At 46.4% G+C, this 22,045-nt stretch overlaps 1 protein-coding gene across 3 annotated transcripts in view; it reads right to left on the bottom strand.

Annotated features, from left to right (window-relative positions):
* Nucleotides 1–2,963: 2,963 nt before the first annotated feature.
* Nucleotides 2,964–22,045, bottom strand: part of LOC118391052 (zinc finger and BTB domain-containing protein 16-A) — a 155,848-nt gene continuing 136,766 nt past the window's right edge. For 2 of the 3 annotated variants that reach the window (XM_035782023.2, XM_035782024.2), the window contains exons 5-7: nucleotides 21,581–21,751; nucleotides 10,579–10,749; nucleotides 2,964–8,112 (exon numbers count right to left, since the gene is read on the bottom strand). In XM_035782023.2, coding sequence (XP_035637916.1) covers nucleotides 7,883–8,112; nucleotides 10,579–10,749; nucleotides 21,581–21,751 — 572 coding nt within the window. In that variant the 3' untranslated portion in view covers nucleotides 2,964–7,882. The remainder of the gene's footprint in view (nucleotides 8,113–10,578; nucleotides 10,750–21,580; nucleotides 21,752–22,045) is intronic. The other variant, XM_035782025.2, reaches the window with a different exon arrangement.

Genomic DNA, 22,045 nt, shown 5'->3' with positions numbered 1-22,045 from the left:
ATGAACAACACAGAACAGTTCAGTTCCATGTTGCTCAGGTCGCTTGCTGTATTACAGTAAACTTACAGCGGCGGTCATATTGTTTGGCTCTCTCCTCTCCGAGGCTGGATCAATGCCTGGGGTAGGGGGAGGTTAACGCCTACAGGCCAGGCTTAGCTGAGAAAACAATCCCAGTGATTTGGACAAGACTGTTTGCCCTCCATTCAACAGACCTACTGTCTGAACCCTTCTCTATCCATTCGATCATACTGGTGTCAAAGAGCACATAAAGATGGGACCCCCTGGCCCCACACACACACACAAAGCCCCACGCCCTCTCAGGGTCACATGGGCCCAATGAACCAACATCCCCACTCTGCTCTGTTTCTAATACAGAGCAGAGTGGGGGTGTTGGTTGATTGGGCCCATGTGACCTGGGATCAAACCAAACTCATGGTGTCCTGTTCATGAAGGAACATAATCAGCAACAGCTGATCGTTTCCCACTCTTTCCTTCTTTCCCTAAATTGCCAAATACTCTTAAAACAACCAAGATAGGCCAACTCGCCACATTGGGTTTGATATGCAGAGGTCGTTGGAGGAGGGAGTGGATAGCAAAAGAGAGGTACCTCATTAGCTGATCCTTCTGAAGGGAAAGGTCAGGGCCTGTATATGCTGCCCATATTCCTCAAAGCATGCTGGGAAGGGAGAGTGCTGCCAGCTATAATGGGGAGTCGAAGGAGAACCTCTGGTCTCTTGTTTGCGCCAAAACAGACGGCGAGTTTTCCTGGCTTTATTAACCTGGTTAGGTCAGCTATAAGGAAGTTGAAAGAAGCGCTCACATCTCTGGGAGGAGAAACAATGGTGACCCCTATTATGCAGGTTGCTATAATACTGTAATACTATATATTATAATACCTGTCTAATGAGCACAGCACTTTGAAATAATAATGTTGAAGTAAATGTGATGGTAGTGGATAAGGATGTCCAAGTCTGTTCTGTGGTGTTTGGAGTGTCTAGAAAAGTTGCTCATCAGTCTGTTGTGGTGCTGCTCTGAGGTGTAATGTTGTTTGGGTGGGCCAACTGGACAGACCTTTCAAAGCAACATGGTTCCAAATAAACAGAGCGAGACAGTTGGGGATGAAAGAACGATAGAAAGAGGAAAATAGAGCGAGATGATCCTGTATGGCTCAGTTGGTAAAGCATGGCGCTTGCAAATGCCAGGATTGTTGGTTTGATTCCCGGGGCCACCCATACGTAAAATGTATACGCGCATGACTGTCAGACGCTTTTGATAAAACCGTCCGATAAACGGCATATACATAAAGAAGAATATTATATATTCGAGAGAGAGGAAGATGGAAAGAAAGTGAGCTGCGTCATAAGGACAACTAAAGCCCAGCAGAAAGAGGCAGCTCAGTTTGGTTAATGTTTGTATCTCTTCCTACAAGCACAGAAAAGCAGAACCATTTGTGTCTCGCCTCGTTTCCCCTCTAGCAACGATCAGGGCTGCAGCAATAATGGCTTGCGCCCTGCATATCTAATGATAGCATTTATGACCTCATAATGGGAGAGGAATATAGGACAGACATGGTTGGTGAGTCAAGCACCGACACGTTCGGTTCCATTTCAACAGACTACTGTCTCGGTTAGAAAAGACCTATCTGGTCATTCAACATGCGGAACACATCCACCCATGCCACTACTGTCTGCTAACTGGTAGATGTATTCCAGACACAACACTGGCCATGTTCTTACTCAAGAGGCTTTTCGCTACAGCTCAACAGCAGGGGATACTGCTGTGACCAACACAAATGACCTCTTCAGATGCAGTGTAACATGGCTTCGCATCAGCCTCCTGTAGTGGATCATCTAGTCAGTGCTGCACTTAACAGCCCACTCACACCATATCCAACAGAGCTCCGGTAGTGGAGAGCCATTTCAAAGCAGCCACAGGGAATATAGGGACACTAGTCAAAGAAGTGGCAGCTGCAGCATATTACTCAATTTATTGGACTTGATTTAATACCTTCTGCTTCGCAAGGCTTTTCTGGCATTAGGGGACTTAAGTGACTAAAGGCATATAAGACCTGGGCAGTGAGTACAATATGTGTCTTCCCCATTACCAGTGTAATATGGAACTACCTCCGTAGACCAACTCACTTATTCAAATCACCGTAATTCCAGTTCCTCTGGTGCTCTTAAAGAAATTGACAAAAGGGGTGAAAGAACTCCACTATTGACAAGAGGGGTGAGGATCAAGACCAATATTTTTTGGGTGTGCAGAAAAAGTGGGATGGTAGAAGAGGAGAGAAGTGTTGAATTAGAAAAGCTGCTGCCTTCAGATGTGAGAGGAGGTGAAGCTGGGCAGAATCTCACGGGGGAAGGTCTATGCATCTTCATTTTTCAGCCGCAGCATCAGTCTTCCAAGAGACTTCATGGTTGTTACCCCTGTTTACAGAGATGCTTTTGAAAGCCCGGCGGCAGACGCTCTTGAAACTCTCTGGAATGGAAAACAGTGAAAGGGATGACGTACACTCCAAAGCAACACACACAGACAGATGCACTCACATACTCTCACAAACGCACAAAAGAGCACACATGTAGACAGCCAGACAGACAGACACTCACAGTTCTGCATAACAAAACATAACTGCAGTATGGCTCTCAAAGATGCTGTGTATTCTGTAACCCTGTCATTATTCTTAGCATCAACAACGTATGGTAGGCACCTGAAGAGTCCACATAGCATATCAGGAATGGGTCACCCAGAACGAGAAGGGAAGCACCTGAAGAATCCACATAGCATATCAGGAATGGGTCACCCAGAACGAGAAGGGAAGCACCTGAAGAATCCACATAGCATATCAGGAATGAGTCACCCAGAACGAGAAGGGAAGCACCTGAAGAGTCCACATAGCATATCAGGAATGGGTCACCCAGAACGAGAAGGGAAGCACCACATTAGAAAACAGGCAGACAAACTCAAGTCGATGTTTTATTTATTTTCTAACTGCAGATTGAAGGTATACAACTGAACATTGTTATTTTTCATATGAGACTCATAAATAAAAATACAAAAAATGTTCACTACAAAACAATCTACTGTTAGTAGGATGTAAAAAATATTATCTTTCACTATCGAAGGCACAAAATGTACTTAGTGACAACATGGAGAAGAAAACCTGCAGCATTTAATCTCTTTTATTTTTTTATTTTTTTTTACACTCCATCAGAGAAACACTGAAATGTTACAAAGAGATGTGTCTGATCCTAAACTGAAAGAAAAACCACTAAATCAACAGACAGATGCTGGGATCCGTGGCACAACTCGCACATGGGAAGCAGGATCACAGACACAGCACGGCGCTGGAAAAGACAAAGGACCTTTGCAAAGCTCTAATGCAAACAAAATCATTTTTATACAAATGACAACAAAAAAAGAGAAAAATAAAATAATAATTGGGCACCTTCTAAGATTAGGCTAAGATTAGGTGCTGAGGTAGACGAAAACTATAACAATTCAAATCATAAAAACACTATTTTCTGAATACAGAGCAACTCGACTGGCACTTGTGCTGTCACAAGGAAGAAAGAAACAAAATCACAGACAAGCCAGAGAAAGAGAGAGAGAAAGCTTTGTTACATAAAAAGCTTTGTAATGCTTGGTCCGACAGGGCAATTGGTCCTCAGTGCCAATATAAAAAAGACAATGTCTTGGTGCTTTGTTACTCAAACAGTTTAGTTTAGACCTCAAATGGCACATGCATGGCAACACTGCATAAAATGGCTACTCGTTCTAGAACACCACACTGAAACACAGAGTGCCTACTCCAGGGATGCCATGATTTCGTACAGCTTTAAAAAATATATTTTTTAAATGCAATTTCAAAACAAGTACTTAATAACAGAAAAGTCCTAATGTTAAGCTGGGGAAACACTATGGTTTTGACAAGCTGCCAAAGTGGTTGGAAGGACATTAACTGCTCAGCAAACCTGTTGCTGACAACAAAATATTATCAATGAAAAACATACTTTGACTTTGATTTCCAAAATGAACAGGCAAATGTCCTTCAGAACAAATTGAAAACAAAAAATGGATACTATTTCCATGGCCCGGGACTGTTCTATCATCTTTAAATTGAAAATGTTCTTCCTTGCTTTTTGTGCGTAAACTAATTACATTGCTTTTGGGTGTCAATTACAGACGAAGAACAAAAAACTAAAACATCAAAAGGTAGTTTTGCCCACTACCAATTTTAGGCTAAAGCAGTCCTAGATGACAGCTCCTTTTTTGATTCTTAATCAGAAAATCAGGTCATCTCAAATCGTCATGACATCCCTAGAGTGCTGGAGACACCATTTATTATCTTCTGAAAGTACAGAAACTAAGCAGATATAGATGGACATTTTTGTTGAACAATTTCCATTTTAGGCACAAAGATATTACAGAAACAGAGTAACATTGAGGGAAGAACTATATCAATACCAATGGATTTTCTTTCAACATGTCGAGAGAAAAGTAGCATAGAGCATTGTTTTTTATTTTGTATCTGATTAGTGCATTTTTCATTAATACACGCACGCGGATACGCACTTTCATTTATGCACACACACACACACACACACACACACACACACACACACACACACACACACACACACACACACACAAAAGTATAAAACATTCAGACAACAATAAGAGCATGTGATTGAATACCTCTAGTCATTGAAGTGTGATGTGATCGTTTCGGGCTCTCTGGCCTGCCACACTGAATGTTGACTGAAGTTATTATTATGGTGAAAATTGGACGAGGGAAACCCCTCAGCTCACAGTGTTGGAGAAACAGTGGCAAGACAACCATGGGCCACTATGACCATGTCATCCTTTTTTTGTCACTTCAAGTACAAAAACTAAATGTTGGCAATAAAATTGTGAATGACGTGTACTAATTGATCGACGGCAGCCTCCCAGCCATCCATTTTGAATGATCTCTTTTATTTTTTTTGGCAGATTTAGTCCTTCACCTACAATGCATTGACATCCAGAAAGCAACACTTACTACATACAACATGTTCACACACACACACACCACACACACACACATACATACGTCCAACATTACCAAAGAGGAGCAAGGCAAAAGATTCAAAACCAGAGGAAAAAAACTAGGTAAAAAAAGAAAGAAATACAAATATTTGCCCTGCTGAAACTCTCGACAAATGGAAAGGGACTGACACCGAATACAAAAATATCACCATTTTTATATATCAAACTGCCTCTGTTGGCTCTTGTTCAGGAATACATTCCTTTGAGAGAAATTGTCGACCAAGAGGATCTTTTTTTCCTAACCTTCCTTTCTTCTTTGATTACCACTTGCAGTCCCAATTGTCCAGGGCACACTACATCGCTGTGTACATGACCTTTTTTTCACATTACAAAACTACAATTCTATTCACATATTTTCAAGTTTAATGCTTTTTTAAACTCTTATAAGTACTATTTCTTCTTCTACTGCGTTCATCCCTCTTACCCCATACTTAAGGCCTTAAAATCTCTTCTCTGCTCTTAAGGTTACTGTAAGGGGAGGACGGACGCAGACTGTAAGAGAAGAATAAACACTTGTTTAATTTTCATTTTTTTCTAACAATATCTACCATCTCTTACCCTTTATATAAATGTCACTTACAGATGTGAAAAGACAAGTCAACACTTGAAAGCATGAGATGAAGTTGCCATGATGCAATAATGCAAAACAAATGTGCTTTTGCAAAAATTAAAACAAAACAACTTAGAGGTAGCTTTTAAACAATGACCGACCCCACCAGGTTTTCAACAAGCAAGGTTCATAAAAAAATACCAAGTTTGGTAACAATAATGCACAAAAATACACAACAATAAAAATCTCTTTTCACCGTGGCACTTAATTTTCGCGTACACATTGCTTTGTCACATCTCCCTCGCGCAACAACGCAGCTTTCGGACACACGCACACAAAAAAAAAAATACAAGAAATAAAAACACAAGCACATGAGGTCACAAAAAAACGAGGTAATTCAAGTACAATGTGCTGAGCTAAATCAAGACATAATAGGAAACAGAGACAAAGCGAAGGAACAAAACCATATATAAAGAGTTGATTTATTCTGTCTTCTTACTGGTCGCCCCCTGGGCTGGGCAGGCCATGTCTCTTCCAATCAGTGAAGCCACCCACCCCCCTCTCCCCGCTAATCATTCAGATATGTGATTACCATGGTAACACTGAACTGACAGTGGTGCTCATAATGTCTTCATTATGCTGCCATATGAACAGATAAAATGCTTGTCGTAACAGGTTACGACAACTTATGACAACATATTTGACACTTATGACAACTGATATAGCACTGTTACAATTACGCATGAAACACAATTTTCCACCTGGTGTCACATTTATGGTTTCACGCGACATAACAGTATATATGTCCTGTTATAACAGGTGCCATATGTCCTTATAATTGCATTATGAAGGCATTACGACCACCCCTTGGAGCAATCCACAGCAGCCTTTGTCATTTTGGTCTCCATCACAATGGCATATAGAGATTATGAGATTATTAATGTGAGAAAATAGTTAAATGTTATGAGTCAGTCCATGTACTAAATCTTAGTGTAATTGATGATAATCTGGTTAAACGTATATTAATATCAGTCCAGTATCTATAGCGGGCAAAAAATGAACATCTCCAGTTAATGGTGTCTAGAGATTTATGGTTTAAGAGATAAAAGAACAGCGGCTTCGCAGCGAGCAAAACCCTCAAAAATAGATCTGATATAAACATCAAACAGAGACTGTCGTCGTAATGTGTCTTTACCTGTGCAATGAAGCTATGATAAACTATGATGCGGAGCCAAAGATACCGAGATGAAAAAAGTGACAGTCATGGTTTGACTCTCAAGAGGCTCCGGTGAAACCTGACCGATATGGGAATATCATCCTCTGTTCATCTCCCTTGCAGTACAAAAGACAACCCTCTGCGTGGGTACGAAGGTGTTGTGCCCCAATCAAATTCAACTTCGCGTCGGCTAATGCAGTACAATAAATGGTGCTATTTTTCCATAGGGCTGGCTGAAATGTGCCACATGGTCTGGCCCTTAGGCTCTGATTCTCAGGGGCTATCTGAATGGCACTACTCCACTATAGGGTTCTAAGTGCTCTGTGTGCTCTCCACCAGGTCCGAAGACTCCATTTTGGAGCACTCTGGTAAACAATGGCTTGGGTAGGGGCCAACTGCAACATGTTCCTCAAGCAGAACATGACTTGGTGTCCAGTTTAATCCAATCAAATCAGGAGGGGATCTGTAGTACTGTGTCATGGAACGAGAGCAATGACCCACGCAAGTTACAGTAGGATACAATTCCATTCCAGAAAAGGCGAGGGTGTCAAAACTACATTTAGGGAGAGCCAGTGGTCAAAATGATGGGGAGGTGTGGGTTCAGATAGCCTTTGAGAATCAGTTCAGTTACAAGTGTGGCTTGGGTGACATCTCTCAAGTCTGTGGGTAGACTTAAGGACAACTCCATCGACGCACCGACGGGTTCTGTGTTAGGCAATATGACAACTCCAAACCAAACATAGATAGATGTACTGAACGACATGAATTTTAAGGGGAAATGTCCTCTCGGTCAGAACCTCAGTTTTCCTGCGCCTAGCCCAGCCCTTTTCCTCACCGTGTCCACCTTTGCCCTCTGCTCATTCGCTCTCTTCTCATTCAAAAACCGCCTGTGCTTCCATCTCATGGATTATCTCGCTTGACTTCTTCGCCACAGGCCTCGTCCTCCTCCTCCTTCTCCTCATCCTCCCCCATCCTCCTACTCTGCCTGTCTTCCTTCCTTCCTTCCCCCGGGCTGTCGTCTGGAGGCCTCAGACATAGCAGAGGTACAGGTAGGTCTTCTCTATCCTCCAGTCTGGGGGGACGTCTTCGGGCTTGTGGCCCTTCATGTGCTTCTGCATGGCCGAGAGGCTGGGGCAGTACTCAAGGCAGATGGTGCATTGGTAGGGCGACGCTCCGTTGTGGGTGCGCAGGTGTTTGATCATGGCCGAGTAGTCCCTAGATCGCTGGTGGCACAGCTTGCACTCAAACGGCTTCTCACCTGGGGAGGGTGACGACAACAACAACAACAACAACAAGAACAACGTCAGGCTGAGGAAGGGAACTCTATATGACGTTGTACACTGAGTGTACAAAACATTAAGAACACCTGCTTTATCTATGACAGACTGACCAGGTGAATCCAGGTGAAAGCTATGATCCCTTATTGATGTCACTTGTTAAATCCACCTCAATCAGTGTAGATGAAGGGGAGGACACATTAAAATAGGATTTTTGAGACATGGATTGTGCATGTGTGCAATTCAGAGGGTGAATGGGCAAGACAAAAAATGTACAAGCTTTTTAACGGGGTATGGTAGTACTGTAGGTGCCAGGCGCACCAGTTTGAGTCTGCCAAGAACTGCAACGCTGCTGGGTTTTTCACGCACAACAGTTTCCGGTGGGTATTAAGAATGGTCCACCACCCAAACGACATCCAGCTAACTTGACACAGCTGTGGGAAGCATTGGAGTCAACATGGGCCAATATCCCTGTGGAACGCTTTCAACACCTTGTAGAATCCATGCCCCAATGAATTGAGGCTGTTTTGAGGGCAAAGGAGGGTATACTGTTTAGTATACATTTACAAGGCAGACTTGAAGTATCAACTTTCTTTTAGAGCTTCCTACACTTCTGCTAGCAGGAAGATACAAAAATATCTAGTGGTCTCAATTAGCAATGACTATGATGTCTATAAAATCCCCACGACCAAATTGAAAAGTGTATGTCATCGTAGATAATGGTATTTCATATAGTGGTGCGGTGCAGAAATGGCTTTAAAATCAATCTCTCAACTGCCCCTATAATGTGCTTTACAAACCAAACTCCTGCATTCAATTATACAGATGTACATTTTGTCACATCTAAATGGCTAACACTTCAATTACAAAAGGACCTATGCCATTTTTAAACACCAAATCACAACTTCAATTGGATTACATTTGATTCTCGGCGGTTCCAAAACCTCTACATTCCTGTGCATGTGATATTCAGGACCAGAACTCCTAAACGTGCAAATGACTAGAGTGATGGTGAGGAATAATCCCCAGCGCTCAATCCGACAGGCGCAAATTAGACATGTAAATGCCGACCTTTACCAACGGCATTTGAAATGAGGTGTCGCATGTGAACGATGCCAGCGTTCGTGCCACGTTACAGAGAGAGAGGCTTCTTGTCGCTGGCTGCCGATGGATATCGCTCTGATGTGTGTCGCTGCATCTACTCTTATAGTTGTCTTTTTTCGACGCATTGGACCTGACCCCCGTAGGAAAAGGGGGTCAAGGTTGTGTTTACCCGCCTATGCAAATAGCCACGCCAAGAAGACTGTCATTACGGGGCGTGCTGCCTGCAGAGGCCTCACACGTCAGCAGTGTTGACAATAACCACACTGTAAACAGGGTCGCCTCAGATAACCGGGCAATAATGAATTGCAAATGAGGCTTGGTATTGATCTGCAATTGACAGGTGGGACTCGGGAAGGGGGAAGGAGGGTGGGAGGTTTCCAATGTCGATGATTCATCAAGCGGCTCCCTTTTGTGCGCGGTGGCCTTTGACTGTGAGCTTGTCACTAGCTCTTGTTATCTCCAGTGCGCTCCGGCTCACCGCAAAATAAGGCCCCTGGCCCCCACAAAAGGGGAAAGGGGGTTGGGAGAGAAAAAGCCAATTATTTGACAGGCTGCCTTGATAGCGCGGCTTAACAGCTGGCTTATTGAATGGAAGACGGGGGGCGAGTTTTGGTGGGGGGTTGGAGCGGGTAAAGCCTTGGCTCAACAGCAGCCCTCGGAGGCTAGGTGGTGTGTGTGTGTGTGTGTGTGTGTGTGTGTGTGTGTGTGTGTGTGCCCCCATCGAGGCAACCTGAGTAATCCAGAGTAACAGCACAGGTCCCTAATCCTAATGTTTGGGGATGTAAATTCAGCCAACACAAGAGTGACAAGTCCCTGAGACTGACTGACACCTGGTTGACACCTTTATGGAGCTGTAAAGGCCTGGTGTCAATTTAGAGGATCCTCACCAAGGTTCTGTTTACTGGCCCTTGGAATCATTCATAAAAACAGTCTGCTTATAGTATGCCTTGTAGCAATCTACTGTACGCATTCTACTACACACACTGATCCCAGCCCTTCTTAATGCCCAGTATAACACTATCGAACACATACATTAAATTGCCAATTTTACATACACTTCCCCTCCTTCTGTGTTACAGCACTGAACTCAATCCGTTATGGAGCCGAGGCAGATCTCTAGTGTCTTGACTTAGTGTCCAGTGGGAACTACTGGTAGAAACTATTAGTATAGTACACTAACTCTATTCGTTGAAAGCTCTCCTGTGTATCATAGCTGACATTTTCCCACTGCAACAGAGCTGACATTTTTATCCGTGTTAGGAAGCTGACATTCTATTGGCATATTTCCAGTGTAATGGAGTGGACTTTCCTGTCCATTGTGAACCTAACAATGCATACAGTACCTGTGTGCACACGGTAGTGGGTCTCCAGCTGGTGCTTGAGGCTGAACTTCTTTCCACAGCCGTTACATTCGTAGGGCTTTTCCCCGGTGTGGATGCGCTTGTGGCCCTTCAGAGTGCTCTCGTCACGGAAGCAGCTCCCGCAGAACTCGCACTCATATGGATGGTCACCTGCTGAACACGGGGGATAAGGGAAGGGGAAAAAACTCATTGGAGTCCACTCGTATCTTTGTGTTATGGCTGCAAATAGACATAACATGTAAATGCAAAAAAATTAATTGACAAATATACCAATGGCCATACAGAAATAAAAGTACAATTGGTTTTCCATTCAATGCGAAGATGAATCACGTGACAAAGGCTAGCATAGCTTCACAATCACACTGAGCTATCAGCGGCAGAACTCAAACATTCTTATTAACACTAACGAGATAGCACCCCTCTTTTTTCCCAGTCCACTCTCAAGTTCTCTCTTTGTGTAGGTCAAATTAGAATACTGTACCCTTGCCGCCCTGGTGCCACTCGTGTAATTGGTATTCAGATGTCAATAATCAGGGATATTATGATATGCGGGGGCTCTCTCCAGCGCTCGGCTACTAATTGCTTTCCTGTGTCTGACTAGCAGCCTCCCATACATCATTCGCTCCCCACTACAGATGCGCCACGCTGCCAGGCGTGTAATGTTCTTGATATTTAATGCATTTCACTCAGCCGCTGAAGGTTTAAGTCATCGCCAATGACCTACGCGTTTCATTATCTGGCTGTCCGAGCGGCACCGTGCCTAGGAATAAATTGCATTTCTCGTTATGTACTGTCATGCTCTGGCACCCATCACCCCCGTTAAGAGACAATGTCAATTTCCTCCAGCACGTATTTTCATTGGAGACGCACCCTTAAATGGTGGGGGGGGTGACGCCTGGAGAGTTTGGCTTTCGGGTTGAGGGGATAATTTTGAAAGGGAGGGCAGTGACAAAAAAGACAGCGAAAAAGTGAGAGATATAGAGAGAAAGAGGGAGAATCAAGAGTGGAGGGATGAAGAGAGAAGGGGGAGGGTCAAAATCAATAAAAGTGACAGTCTTTATTTGTCTGCATGAAGTTATCAGTGGCTCCCGCTGTAAGACATTGTGCTCTTTCTAGCGTTTCAGTTGCTGCAGAGATCACAATCCATCACAGAGCGCGGCGGGGCCCGTGCGACGCTACAGGAATAATAATGGAGCTGAGATTCACCTGCCTTTAATTAGAAGCAGGCTGAGCTCCAACTAGACCAATCCGGAGGAGAACATGCTAATGCTCAGTGCACAGACTACGGAAGGTTATGTACCTTCAAATGCACATAGGCAATGTGTTATAAGTCATACACTACATATATAACTAACACTTCAAAATGTCATTCTTATTAGCAGGGGAGCGGACTTCATTGCTTCCCTATGAAAAAAGTCCATGTTTGACATGAAGAAAAAAAAAATATGCCATAATCACATTGTGTTGTGCAATCCAAATGCCAGGCAGGACTTCATTTAGTCAGGAATCCATTAGCTCCCAGGCACTGGAGATGCAGCATCGTAAATCAGAAGTCTCTCTCTCTCTTTCAATGCCTGTTGGGATCGAAGACACAATGCCTGGGGTCTAATGACAGCGAGGGGGCACAGATGAGGACCCAGCACACAGAGGCAGAACCGTGGTATGGGAGTGGAGCCTTGGGTACCCCGGGCACTGCCACCTGCGTTTCCATGCCCCCTGGGGGTGCTGGCGCGGACAGTGTACCTGCTGCCTCGACACCTGCTGCCTAGCCCCCCTCTCCCCAGGCCCTGGCGAGGGCAGGTTCATTATGCGATAAGCGGCTGTAAATCAGGGGGCTCTGTCACTGCCAGGGCCATCTCTCCCTCTCCTTCTCCCTCTCTAGCCTGGCACTATCAAACAGCTGCAAACACAAAACACCCTGCTGCAAATGGGCCCCTAGTTTAAAAACAAGCGGCCGCTGCGCAACAACGGAATATTAACGAGGGCCTGGGCCGCAGCACGCGTCTGCAAGCACGGAGGGGAGGGAGGATGGAGGGAGTGAGGAAGGACAGAGGAGGCTGCCATGACTGCCATCATTATGAGCCCCCATTGTACAACAGTGTGTCTGTGTGTTTCAGGGACAGCAAGATGGAGGGAGAGGGTTAGACAGCCGATCAAAGAGAATGAAAATGGGGAGGGACAGGTGAAGAGAGACAAAAAGGAAGAAGTGAGAGGGAAATAGGGAGGGAGAGAGAGACTGTGGGGTTAGTCTACCCTTCTCCAGGAAATAAATCATTGGTAGATTGATACACTCACTGTAGTAAGCATCATTAAATTGGTTGCCTCTCTCTGTCCTCAATACTGAATCAACGTCAAAACAGTAGGTGACATCAGCGAAGCTGCTTTCTAAAGCAATCCTCTGTATCAAGCATGCTAATACTGTGTATATTGTACTCGCTCTAGCTGTTGTGCTTGCAGCTGTGAGGTAGATGGCAGAAGACATGACGGAGATGACCATGGTCTTGTTGGAAAAGGGCAACCAACAGATGGACTGCTTGACTATTGCGCTCTTACAACAAGTAACCTACTACTGCGTAGTACACACAGAAACACGAACAAGATTATTATATCATCAAAGGGCAAATATATTTAAGAATTGCCAGTTATTTCCTTTTTCTGGAAATTAGGAATTATTTCTGGCGCCATGACTATGCGTCTTGCGGACTTTTTAATCCCTTGACAAAGGCCCCCACATAATATTAAACGGGTGCTTGCGACTGGCTCATTGTAATTTAATACACGCCTACGGAGGATCAGGTTCAAAGCAGCGAGACGCTGCTGCCTCACTGCCCGTGTCTGGCTGCTGCTGCCGAGATGGGGATTGGGATGACATTTCAGCAAGTCGTGCGTGGGTACCGTCCGCGTGTCCTCTCTCGATGTTTGCAGTGAAAGCAGAGTAGCAGACACACGGGTACAGTATACAGGACCGCCCCGTCTTGTCACTCGCGCTAAAATGCAGCGCCTCTGCTTGTAAATAGGCCGGCTGCGCTCATCTCGCCGCATTCATTTCAATTATTTATCTGTGAGACTGAGCTAGATCAGCTCTGACAGTGAGACTGTTATTTAAGGTCGCAGAGAGGAAAAAAAAGGGATGCGAGAGAGACCGTTCATCCTTTGCTAGCGAAATGGGATTCATTTCCATGTTCTCATATTCTGTCAAGGTAAAGGGGCTTCTCCCCGAATCACCTCATCCATCAGGCTATTTCGCTCTCCAGCCTTGATCTATCACAACATATAGTATTAAACATGGCCTTTCCTCACCAACAAACCAGCCTTGAGGTAAATAGCAGCTCTGTTTGATCACGGCATATATTCATTCACCAAATGACCAGATCACCCTGTTTGTTCACTCAGCCTTGCCAATAGTATACTAGCCTACTAGGAAGTAGAAACACTGTCTTTTTGAGCAGGGATAACATGATTCCTTCTAGGAAGAAGACTTGAAGTGGGTTAGATGGGCCTAAATAGGAAACAATGTTCCGCAGCCAGAGCCATGAACATGATGCCGTGAGACACGTGCTGTTGCCCTGCAGGCTCTACACAGGTTGATGTTTATTGGGATGAATCCTGTCCTGGCGCCAGGCCTGAGCGATTTCCACTAGATCGGCCACAGCAAACTCAAAAATGCCTATATTGTAAAAATTAATTAAACCAAATTTAGATTTGATTTCTTAATATAAGGTTAGGTATAAAGTTAGCAGGGTGGTTAAAGTTAGGGTTAAGGTAAGGGTTAGGTTTAAAACAATATTTTATGCCTGTGGCAGTGCCAGCTAGTGACTGCCCTACAGAGCGGCCTCCAGTACATGAGTCATCCCAATAAATGCCAACCTGCATCTCTAGACTGATAGTACTGCATTCGGTTCTTCTTTCTGTTGGGCTACTGAGCCATCGCCACTTGTCAAATATACTGTCACCCATGTCTGTTAACGGGACAGCTCATCACACCTTCATAAGAAATATGGATCCCTTTACAGCTGTTGACCTGAGGGGATTGTATTGTCAACCTTTTCCCTGTAAGTTGTTAGCAAGTCTATGGCTTGCTTTCACCTGGTTTGGGATATATGGTGCCCTACTAGACATAATTGGTTGCCACAACATAGCCAAACTATCTTGTCACATCGTGAAAGTCTAATTATTACCTTCCCCAACATCACAACAACAGCTAGGTTTCCATCCAATTTGACAGATTTTCATGCAAATATTAAAACATATATTTTTTTTAAATGCAATTTTCACACCAGAGTTTTGTTTCCATCAAACAGACTTGTTGCGGACAAAAAGCAGTGCATGATGACGTAATGCACATAAAAAGTACTTTGTCCTATAACTTTTAATTGACCAAATAGAAAAACCTAAAGTAATATGGTTCCATTCATATTTGATCAATATTTTCACATAAATGGCTGCCACCACAATTGCTGCAGAATTAATTTGACACAAAAAGCTCCCCACCATGTCGAACAAACAAATTGTCTGTTGACATTTGTGAAATTGTACCGACACTTCCTGTTTCCGTAACAGCTGTCCTTTTCCTTTTCACACGACATGACTTTACTCGCATAACAAGGTTGGATGGAAATGTGATTATTGCACAAGGTAACGTCTTGACCAACCTTCTCACAATCGTTCCGCAATGTTGTGACGGTGTCATGTGTTAGTAGGGTAGTCAGAGAAGGAGTTGGAGTTGACTGTTTATTGCAGGGGAACATGAGTGGCCTATAGGTGTGTGTCCTAGTGGTCTAGGTGAGATGGGGACATGGCTGCTACTAAACGGTATTCTGGCCTATAGGTGTGTGTCCTAGTGCTCTAGGGGAGATGGGGACATGGCTGCTACTAAACGGTATTCTGGCCTATAGGTGTGTGTCCTAGTGCTCTAGGGGAGATGGGGACATGGCTGCTACTAAACGGTATTCTGGCCTATAGGTGTGTGTCCTAGTGCTCTAGGGGAGATGGGGACATGGCTGCTACTAAACGGTATTCTGGCCTATAGGTGTGTGTCCTAGTGCTCTAGGGGAGATGGGGACATGGCTGCTACTAAACGGTATTCTGGCCTATAGGTGTGTGTCCTAGTGGTCTAGGTGAGATGGGGACATGGCTGCTACTAAACGGTATTCTGGCCTATAGGTGTGTGTCCTAGTGGTCTAGGTGAGATGGGGACATGGCTGCTACTAAACGGTATTCTGGCCTATAGGTGTGTGTCCTAGTGGTCTAGGTGAGATGGGGACATGGCTGCTACTAAACGGTATTCTGGCCTATAGGTGTGTGTCCTAGTGGTCTAGGTGAGATGGGGACATGGCTGCTACTAAACGGTATTCTGGCCTATAGGTGTGTGTCCTAGTGCTCTAGGGGAGATGGGGACATGGCTGCTACTAAACGGTATTCTGGCCTATAGGTGTGTGTCCTAGTGCTCTAGGGGAGATGGGGACATGGCTGCTGCTAAACGGTATTCTAGCCTATAGGTGTGTGTCCTAGTGGTCTAGGGGAGATGGGGACTTGGCTGCTACTAAACGGTATTCTGGCCTATAGGTGTGTGTCCTAGTGCTCTAGGGGAGATGGGGACATGGCTGCTACTAAACGGTATTCTGGCCTATAGGTGTGTGTCCTAGTGCTCTAGGGGAGATGGGGACATGGCTGCTACTAAACGGTATTCTGGCCTATAGGTGTGTGTCCTAGTGGTCTAGGGGAGATGGGGACATGGCTGCTACTAAACGGTATTCTGGCCTATAGGTGTGTGTCCTAGTGGTCTAGGGGAGATGGGGACTTGGCTGCTACTAAACGGTATTCTGGCCTATAGGTGTGTGTCCTAGTGCTCTAGGGGAGATGGGGACTTGGCTGCTACTAAACGGTATTCTGGCCTATAGGTGTGTGTCCTAGTGCTCTAGGGGAGATGGGGACATGGCTGCTACTAAACGGTATTCTGGCCTATAGGTGTGTGTCCTAGTGCTCTAGGGGAGATGGGGACATGGCTGCTTACTAAACGGTATTCTGGCCTATAGCTGTGTGTCCTAGTGGTCTAGGGGAGATGGGGACATGGCTGCTACTAAACGGTATTCTGGCCTATAGGTGTGTGTCCTAGTGGTCTAGGGGAGATGGGGACTTGGCTGCTACTAAACGGTATTCTGGCCTATAGGTGTGTGTCCTAGTGGTCTAGGGGAGATGGGGACATGGCTGCTACTAAACGGTATTCTGGCCTATAGGTGTGTGTCCTAGTGGTCTAGGGGAGATGGGGACTTGACATGGCTGCTACTAAACGGTATTCTGGCCTATAGGTGTGTGTCCTAGTGCTCTAGGGGAGATGGGGACATGGCTGCTACTAAACGGTATTCTGGCCTATAGGTGTGTGTCCTAGTGCTCTAGGGGAGATGGGGACATGGCTGCTACTAAACGGTATTCTGGCCTATAGGTGTGTGTCCTAGTGGTCTAGGGGAGATGGGGACATGGCTGCTACTAAACGGTATTCTAGCCTATAGGTGTGTGTCCTAGTGGTCTAGGGGAGATGGGGACATGGCTGCTACTAAACGGTATTCTAGCCTATAGGTGTGTGTCCTAGTGGTCTAGGGGAGATGGGGACATGGCTGCTACTAAACGGTATTCTGGCCTATAGGTGTGTGTCCTAGTGCTCTAGGGGAGATGGGGACATGGCTGCTACTAAACGGTATTCTGGCCTATAGGTGTGTGTCCTAGTGCTCTAGGGGAGATGGGGACTTGGCTGCTACTAAACGGTATTCTGGCCTATAGGTGTGTGTCCTAGTGCTCTAGGGGAGATGGGGACATGGCTGCTACTAAACGGTATTCTGGCCTATAGGTGTGTGTCCTAGTGCTCTAGGGGAGATGGGGACATGGCTGCTACTAAACGGTATTCTGGCCTATAGGTGTGTGTCCTAGTGCTCTAGGGGAGATGGGGACTTGGCTGCTACTAAACGGTATTCTGGCCTATAGGTGTGTGTCCTAGTGCTCTAGGGGAGATGGGGACATGGCTGCTACTAAACGGTATTCTGGCCTATAGGTGTGTGTCCTAGTGCTCTAGGGGAGATGGGGACTTGGCTGCTACTAAACGGTATTCTGGCCTATAGGTGTGTGTCCTAGTGCTCTAGGGGAGATGGGGACTTGGCTGCTACTAAACGGTATTCTGGCCTATAGGTGTGTGTCCTAGTGGTCTAGGGGAGATGGGGACTTGGCTGCTACTAAACGGTATTCTGGCCTATAGGTGTGTGTCCTAGTGCTCTAGGGGAGATGGGGACATGGCTGCTACTAAACGGTATTCTGGCCTATAGGTGTGTGTCCTAGTGGTCTAGGGGAGATGGGGACATGGCTGCTACTAAACGGTATTCTGGCCTATAGGTGTGTGTCCTAGTGGTCTAGGGGAGATGGGGACATGGCTGCTACTAAACGGTATTCTAGCCTATAGGTGTGTGTCCTAGTGCTCTAGGGGAGATGGGGACATGGCTGCTACTAAACGGTATTCTGGCCTATAGGTGTGTGTCCTAGTGGTCTAGGTGAGATGGGGACATGGCTGCTACTAAACGGTATTCTAGCCTATAGGTGTGTGTCCTAGTGGTCTAGGGGAGATGGGGACATGGCTGCTACTAAACGGTATTCTGGCCTATAGGTGTGTGTCCTAGTGCTCTAGGGGAGATGGGGACATGGCTGCTACTAAACGGTATTCTGGCCTATAGGTGTGTGTCCTAGTGCTCTAGGGGAGATGGGGACTTGGCTGCTACTAAACGGTATTCTGGCCTATAGGTGTGTGTCCTAGTGCTCTGGGAGATGGGGACATGGCTGCTACTAAACGGTATTCTGGCCTATAGGTGTGTGTCCTAGTGCTCTAGGGGAGATGGGGACATGGCTGCTACTAAACGGTATTCTGGCCTATAGGTGTGTGTCCTAGTGCTCTAGGGGAGATGGGGACTTGGCTGCTACTAAACGGTATTCTGGCCTATAGGTGTGTGTCCTAGTGCTCTAGGGAGATGGGGACATGGCTGCTACTAAACGGTATTCTGGCCTATAGGTGTGTGTCCTAGTGCTCTAGGGGAGATGGGGACTTGGCTGCTACTAAACGGTATTCTGGCCTATAGGTGTGTGTCCTAGTGCTCTAGGGGAGATGGGGACTTGGCTGCTACTAAATGGTATTCTGGCCTATAGGTGTGTGTCCTAGTGGTCTAGGGGAGATGGGGACTTGGCTGCTACTAAACGGTATTCTGGCCTATAGGTGTGTGTCCTAGTGGTCTAGGGGAGATGGGGACTTGGCTGCTACTAAACGGTATTCTGGCCTATAGGTGTGTCCTAGTGGTCTAGGGGAGATGGGGACTTGGCTGCTACTAAACGGTATTCTGGCCTATAGGTGTGTGTCCTAGTGGTCTAGGGGAGATGGGGACTTGGCTGCTACTAAACGGTATTCTGGCCTATAGGTGTGTGTCCTAGTGGTCTAGGGGAGATGGGGACATGGCTGCTACTAAACGGTATTCTGGCCTATAGGTGTGTGTCCTAGTGGTCTAGGGGAGATGGGGACTTGGCTGCTACTAAACGGTATTCTGGCCTATAGGTGTGTGTCCTAGTGGTCTAGGGGAGATGGGGACATGGCTGCTACTAAACGGTATTCTGGCCTATAGGTGTGTGTCCTAGTGGTCTAGGGGAGATGGGGACATGGCTGCTACTAAACGGTATTCTGGCCTATAGGTGTGTGTCCTAGTGGTCTAGGGGAGATGGGGACTTGACATGGCTGCTACTAAACGGTATTCTGGCCTATAGGTGTGTGTCCTAGTGCTCTAGGGGAGATGGGGACATGGCTGCTACTAAACGGTATTCTGGCCTATAGGTGTGTGTCCTAGTGCTCTAGGGGAGATGGGGACATGGCTGCTACTAAACGGTATTCTGGCCTATAGGTGTGTGTCCTAGTGGTCTAGGGGAGATGGGGACATGGCTGCTACTAAACGGTATTCTAGCCTATAGGTGTGTGTCCTAGTGGTCTAGGGGAGATGGGGACATGGCTGCTACTAAACGGTATTCTGGCCTATAGGTGTGTGTCCTAGTGGTCTAGGGGAGATGGGGACTTGACATGGCTGCTACTAAACGGTATTCTGGCCTATAGGTGTGTGTCCTAGTGCTCTAGGGGAGATGGGGACATGGCTGCTACTAAACGGTATTCTGGCCTATAGGTGTGTGTCCTAGTGCTCTAGGGGAGATGGGGACTTGGCTGCTACTAAACGGTATTCTGGCCTATAGGTGTGTGTCCTAGTGCTCTAGGGGAGATGGGGACATGGCTGCTACTAAACGGTATTCTGGCCTATAGGTGTGTGTCCTAGTGCTCTAGGGGAGATGGGGACATGGCTGCTACTAAACGGTATTCTGGCCTATAGGTGTGTGTCCTAGTGCTCTAGGGGAGATGGGGACTTGGCTGCTACTAAACGGTATTCTGGCCTATAGGTGTGTGTCCTAGTGCTCTAGGGGAGATGGGGACATGGCTGCTACTAAACGGTATTCTGGCCTATAGGTGTGTGTCCTAGTGCTCTAGGGGAGATGGGGACTTGGCTGCTACTAAACGGTATTCTGGCCTATAGGTGTGTGTCCTAGTGCTCTAGGGGAGATGGGGACTTGGCTGCTACTAAATGGTATTCTGGCCTATAGGTGTGTGTCCTAGTGGTCTAGGGGAGATGGGGACATGGCTGCTACTAAACGGTATTCTGGCCTATAGGTGTGTGTCCTAGTGGTCTAGGGGAGATGGGGACTTGGCTGCTACTAAACGGTATTCTGGCCTATAGGTGTGTGTCCTAGTGGTCTAGGGGAGATGGGGACTTGGCTGCTACTAAACGGTATTCTGGCCTATAGGTGTGTGTCCTAGTGGTCTAGGGGAGATGGGGACTTGGCTGCTACTAAACGGTATTCTGGCCTATAGGTGTGTGTCCTAGTGGTCTAGGGAGATGGGGACTTGGCTGCTACTAAACGGTATTCTGGCCTATAGGTGTGTGTCCTAGTGGTCTAGGGGAGATGGGGACATGGCTGCTACTAAACGGTATTCTGGCCTATAGGTGTGTGTCCTAGTGGTCTAGGGGAGATGGGGACATGGCTGCTACTAAACGGTATTCTGGCCTATAGGTGTGTGTCCTAGTGGTCTAGGGAGATGGGGACATGGCTGCTACTAAACGGTATTCTGGCCTATAGGTGTGTGTCCTAGTGCTCTAGGGGAGATGGGGACATGGCTGCTACTAAACGGTATTCTGGCCTATAGGTGTGTGTCCTAGTGCTCTAGGGTAGATGGGGACTTGGCTGCTACTAAACGGTATTCTGGCCTATAGGTGTGTGTCCTAGTGCTCTAGGGGAGATGGGGACATGGCTGCTACTAAACGGTATTCTGGCCTATAGGTGTGTGTCCTAGTGGTCTAGGGAGATGGGGACATGGCTGCTACTAAACGGTATTCTGGCCTATAGGTGTGTCCTAGTGGTCTAGGGGAGATGGGGACTTGGCTGCTACTAAACGGTATTCTGGCCTATAGGTGTGTGTCCTAGTGGTCTAGGGGAGATGGGGACTTGGCTGCTACTAAACGGTATTCTGGCCTATAGGTGTGTGTCCTAGTGCTCTAGGGGAGATGGGGACTTGGCTGCTACTAAACGGTATTCTGGCCTATAGGTGTGTGTCCTAGTGCTCTAGGGGAGATGGGGACTTGGCTGCTACTAAACGGTATTCTGGCCTATAGGTGTGTGTCCTAGTGCTCTAGGGGAGATGGGGACTTGGCTGCTACTAAACGGTATTCTGGCCTATAGGTGTGTGTCCTGCTCTAGGGAGATGGGGACCTATAGGTGGCCTATAGGTGTGTGTCCTAGTGCTCTAGGGGAGATGGGGACTTGGCTGCTACTAAACGGTATCCTGGCCTATAGGTGTGTGTCCTAGTGCTCTAGGGGAGATGGGGACATGGCTGCTACTAAACGGTATTCTGCCACTGCCACTGACCTGTGTGCGAGCGCAGGTGGCGTTTGAGCGCGGTGTGGCTGGGGAAGGTGCGATTGCACTCGCTGCAGATGTAGCTGCGCACGCCGGCGTGGACCTCCATGTGCTGCTGGAGCGCCGGCTGTGTCTGGAAACGCTTCCCGCACAGCAGACAGAAGATGGCCATGTCCAAGCCTGAGGGAGAGGGAGGAGAGGGTGAGTTTTCTTCAGTCGTTTAGTCTGGTTTACTTGTAGATTTACTTGAGCAGGAGATACTTTTGATACAATCTGATAGAACATCACGTTGACAGTCACGTAGCCAAGTCATACATCATTTCTGGAACTAGTCAAAAAAGTAAAAGGCATCTCTTTGTTCTATGGATTTTCAACATTATTGCTCATTGTACAATGTGATACATTTCTTGAGATCTGTCCAGTCTTTTTTTTTAAGGAAAGACGTATCCTAAACCAACGGAGGTGTAAAACACC

Source organism: Oncorhynchus keta, chromosome 12, assembly GCF_023373465.1.
Source record: "Oncorhynchus keta strain PuntledgeMale-10-30-2019 chromosome 12, Oket_V2, whole genome shotgun sequence".
Lineage (NCBI taxonomy): Eukaryota > Metazoa > Chordata > Actinopteri > Salmoniformes > Salmonidae > Oncorhynchus > Oncorhynchus keta.
The sequence above is the reverse complement of the archived record's forward strand: the minus strand, read 5'-3'. Positions and strand labels throughout refer to the sequence as shown.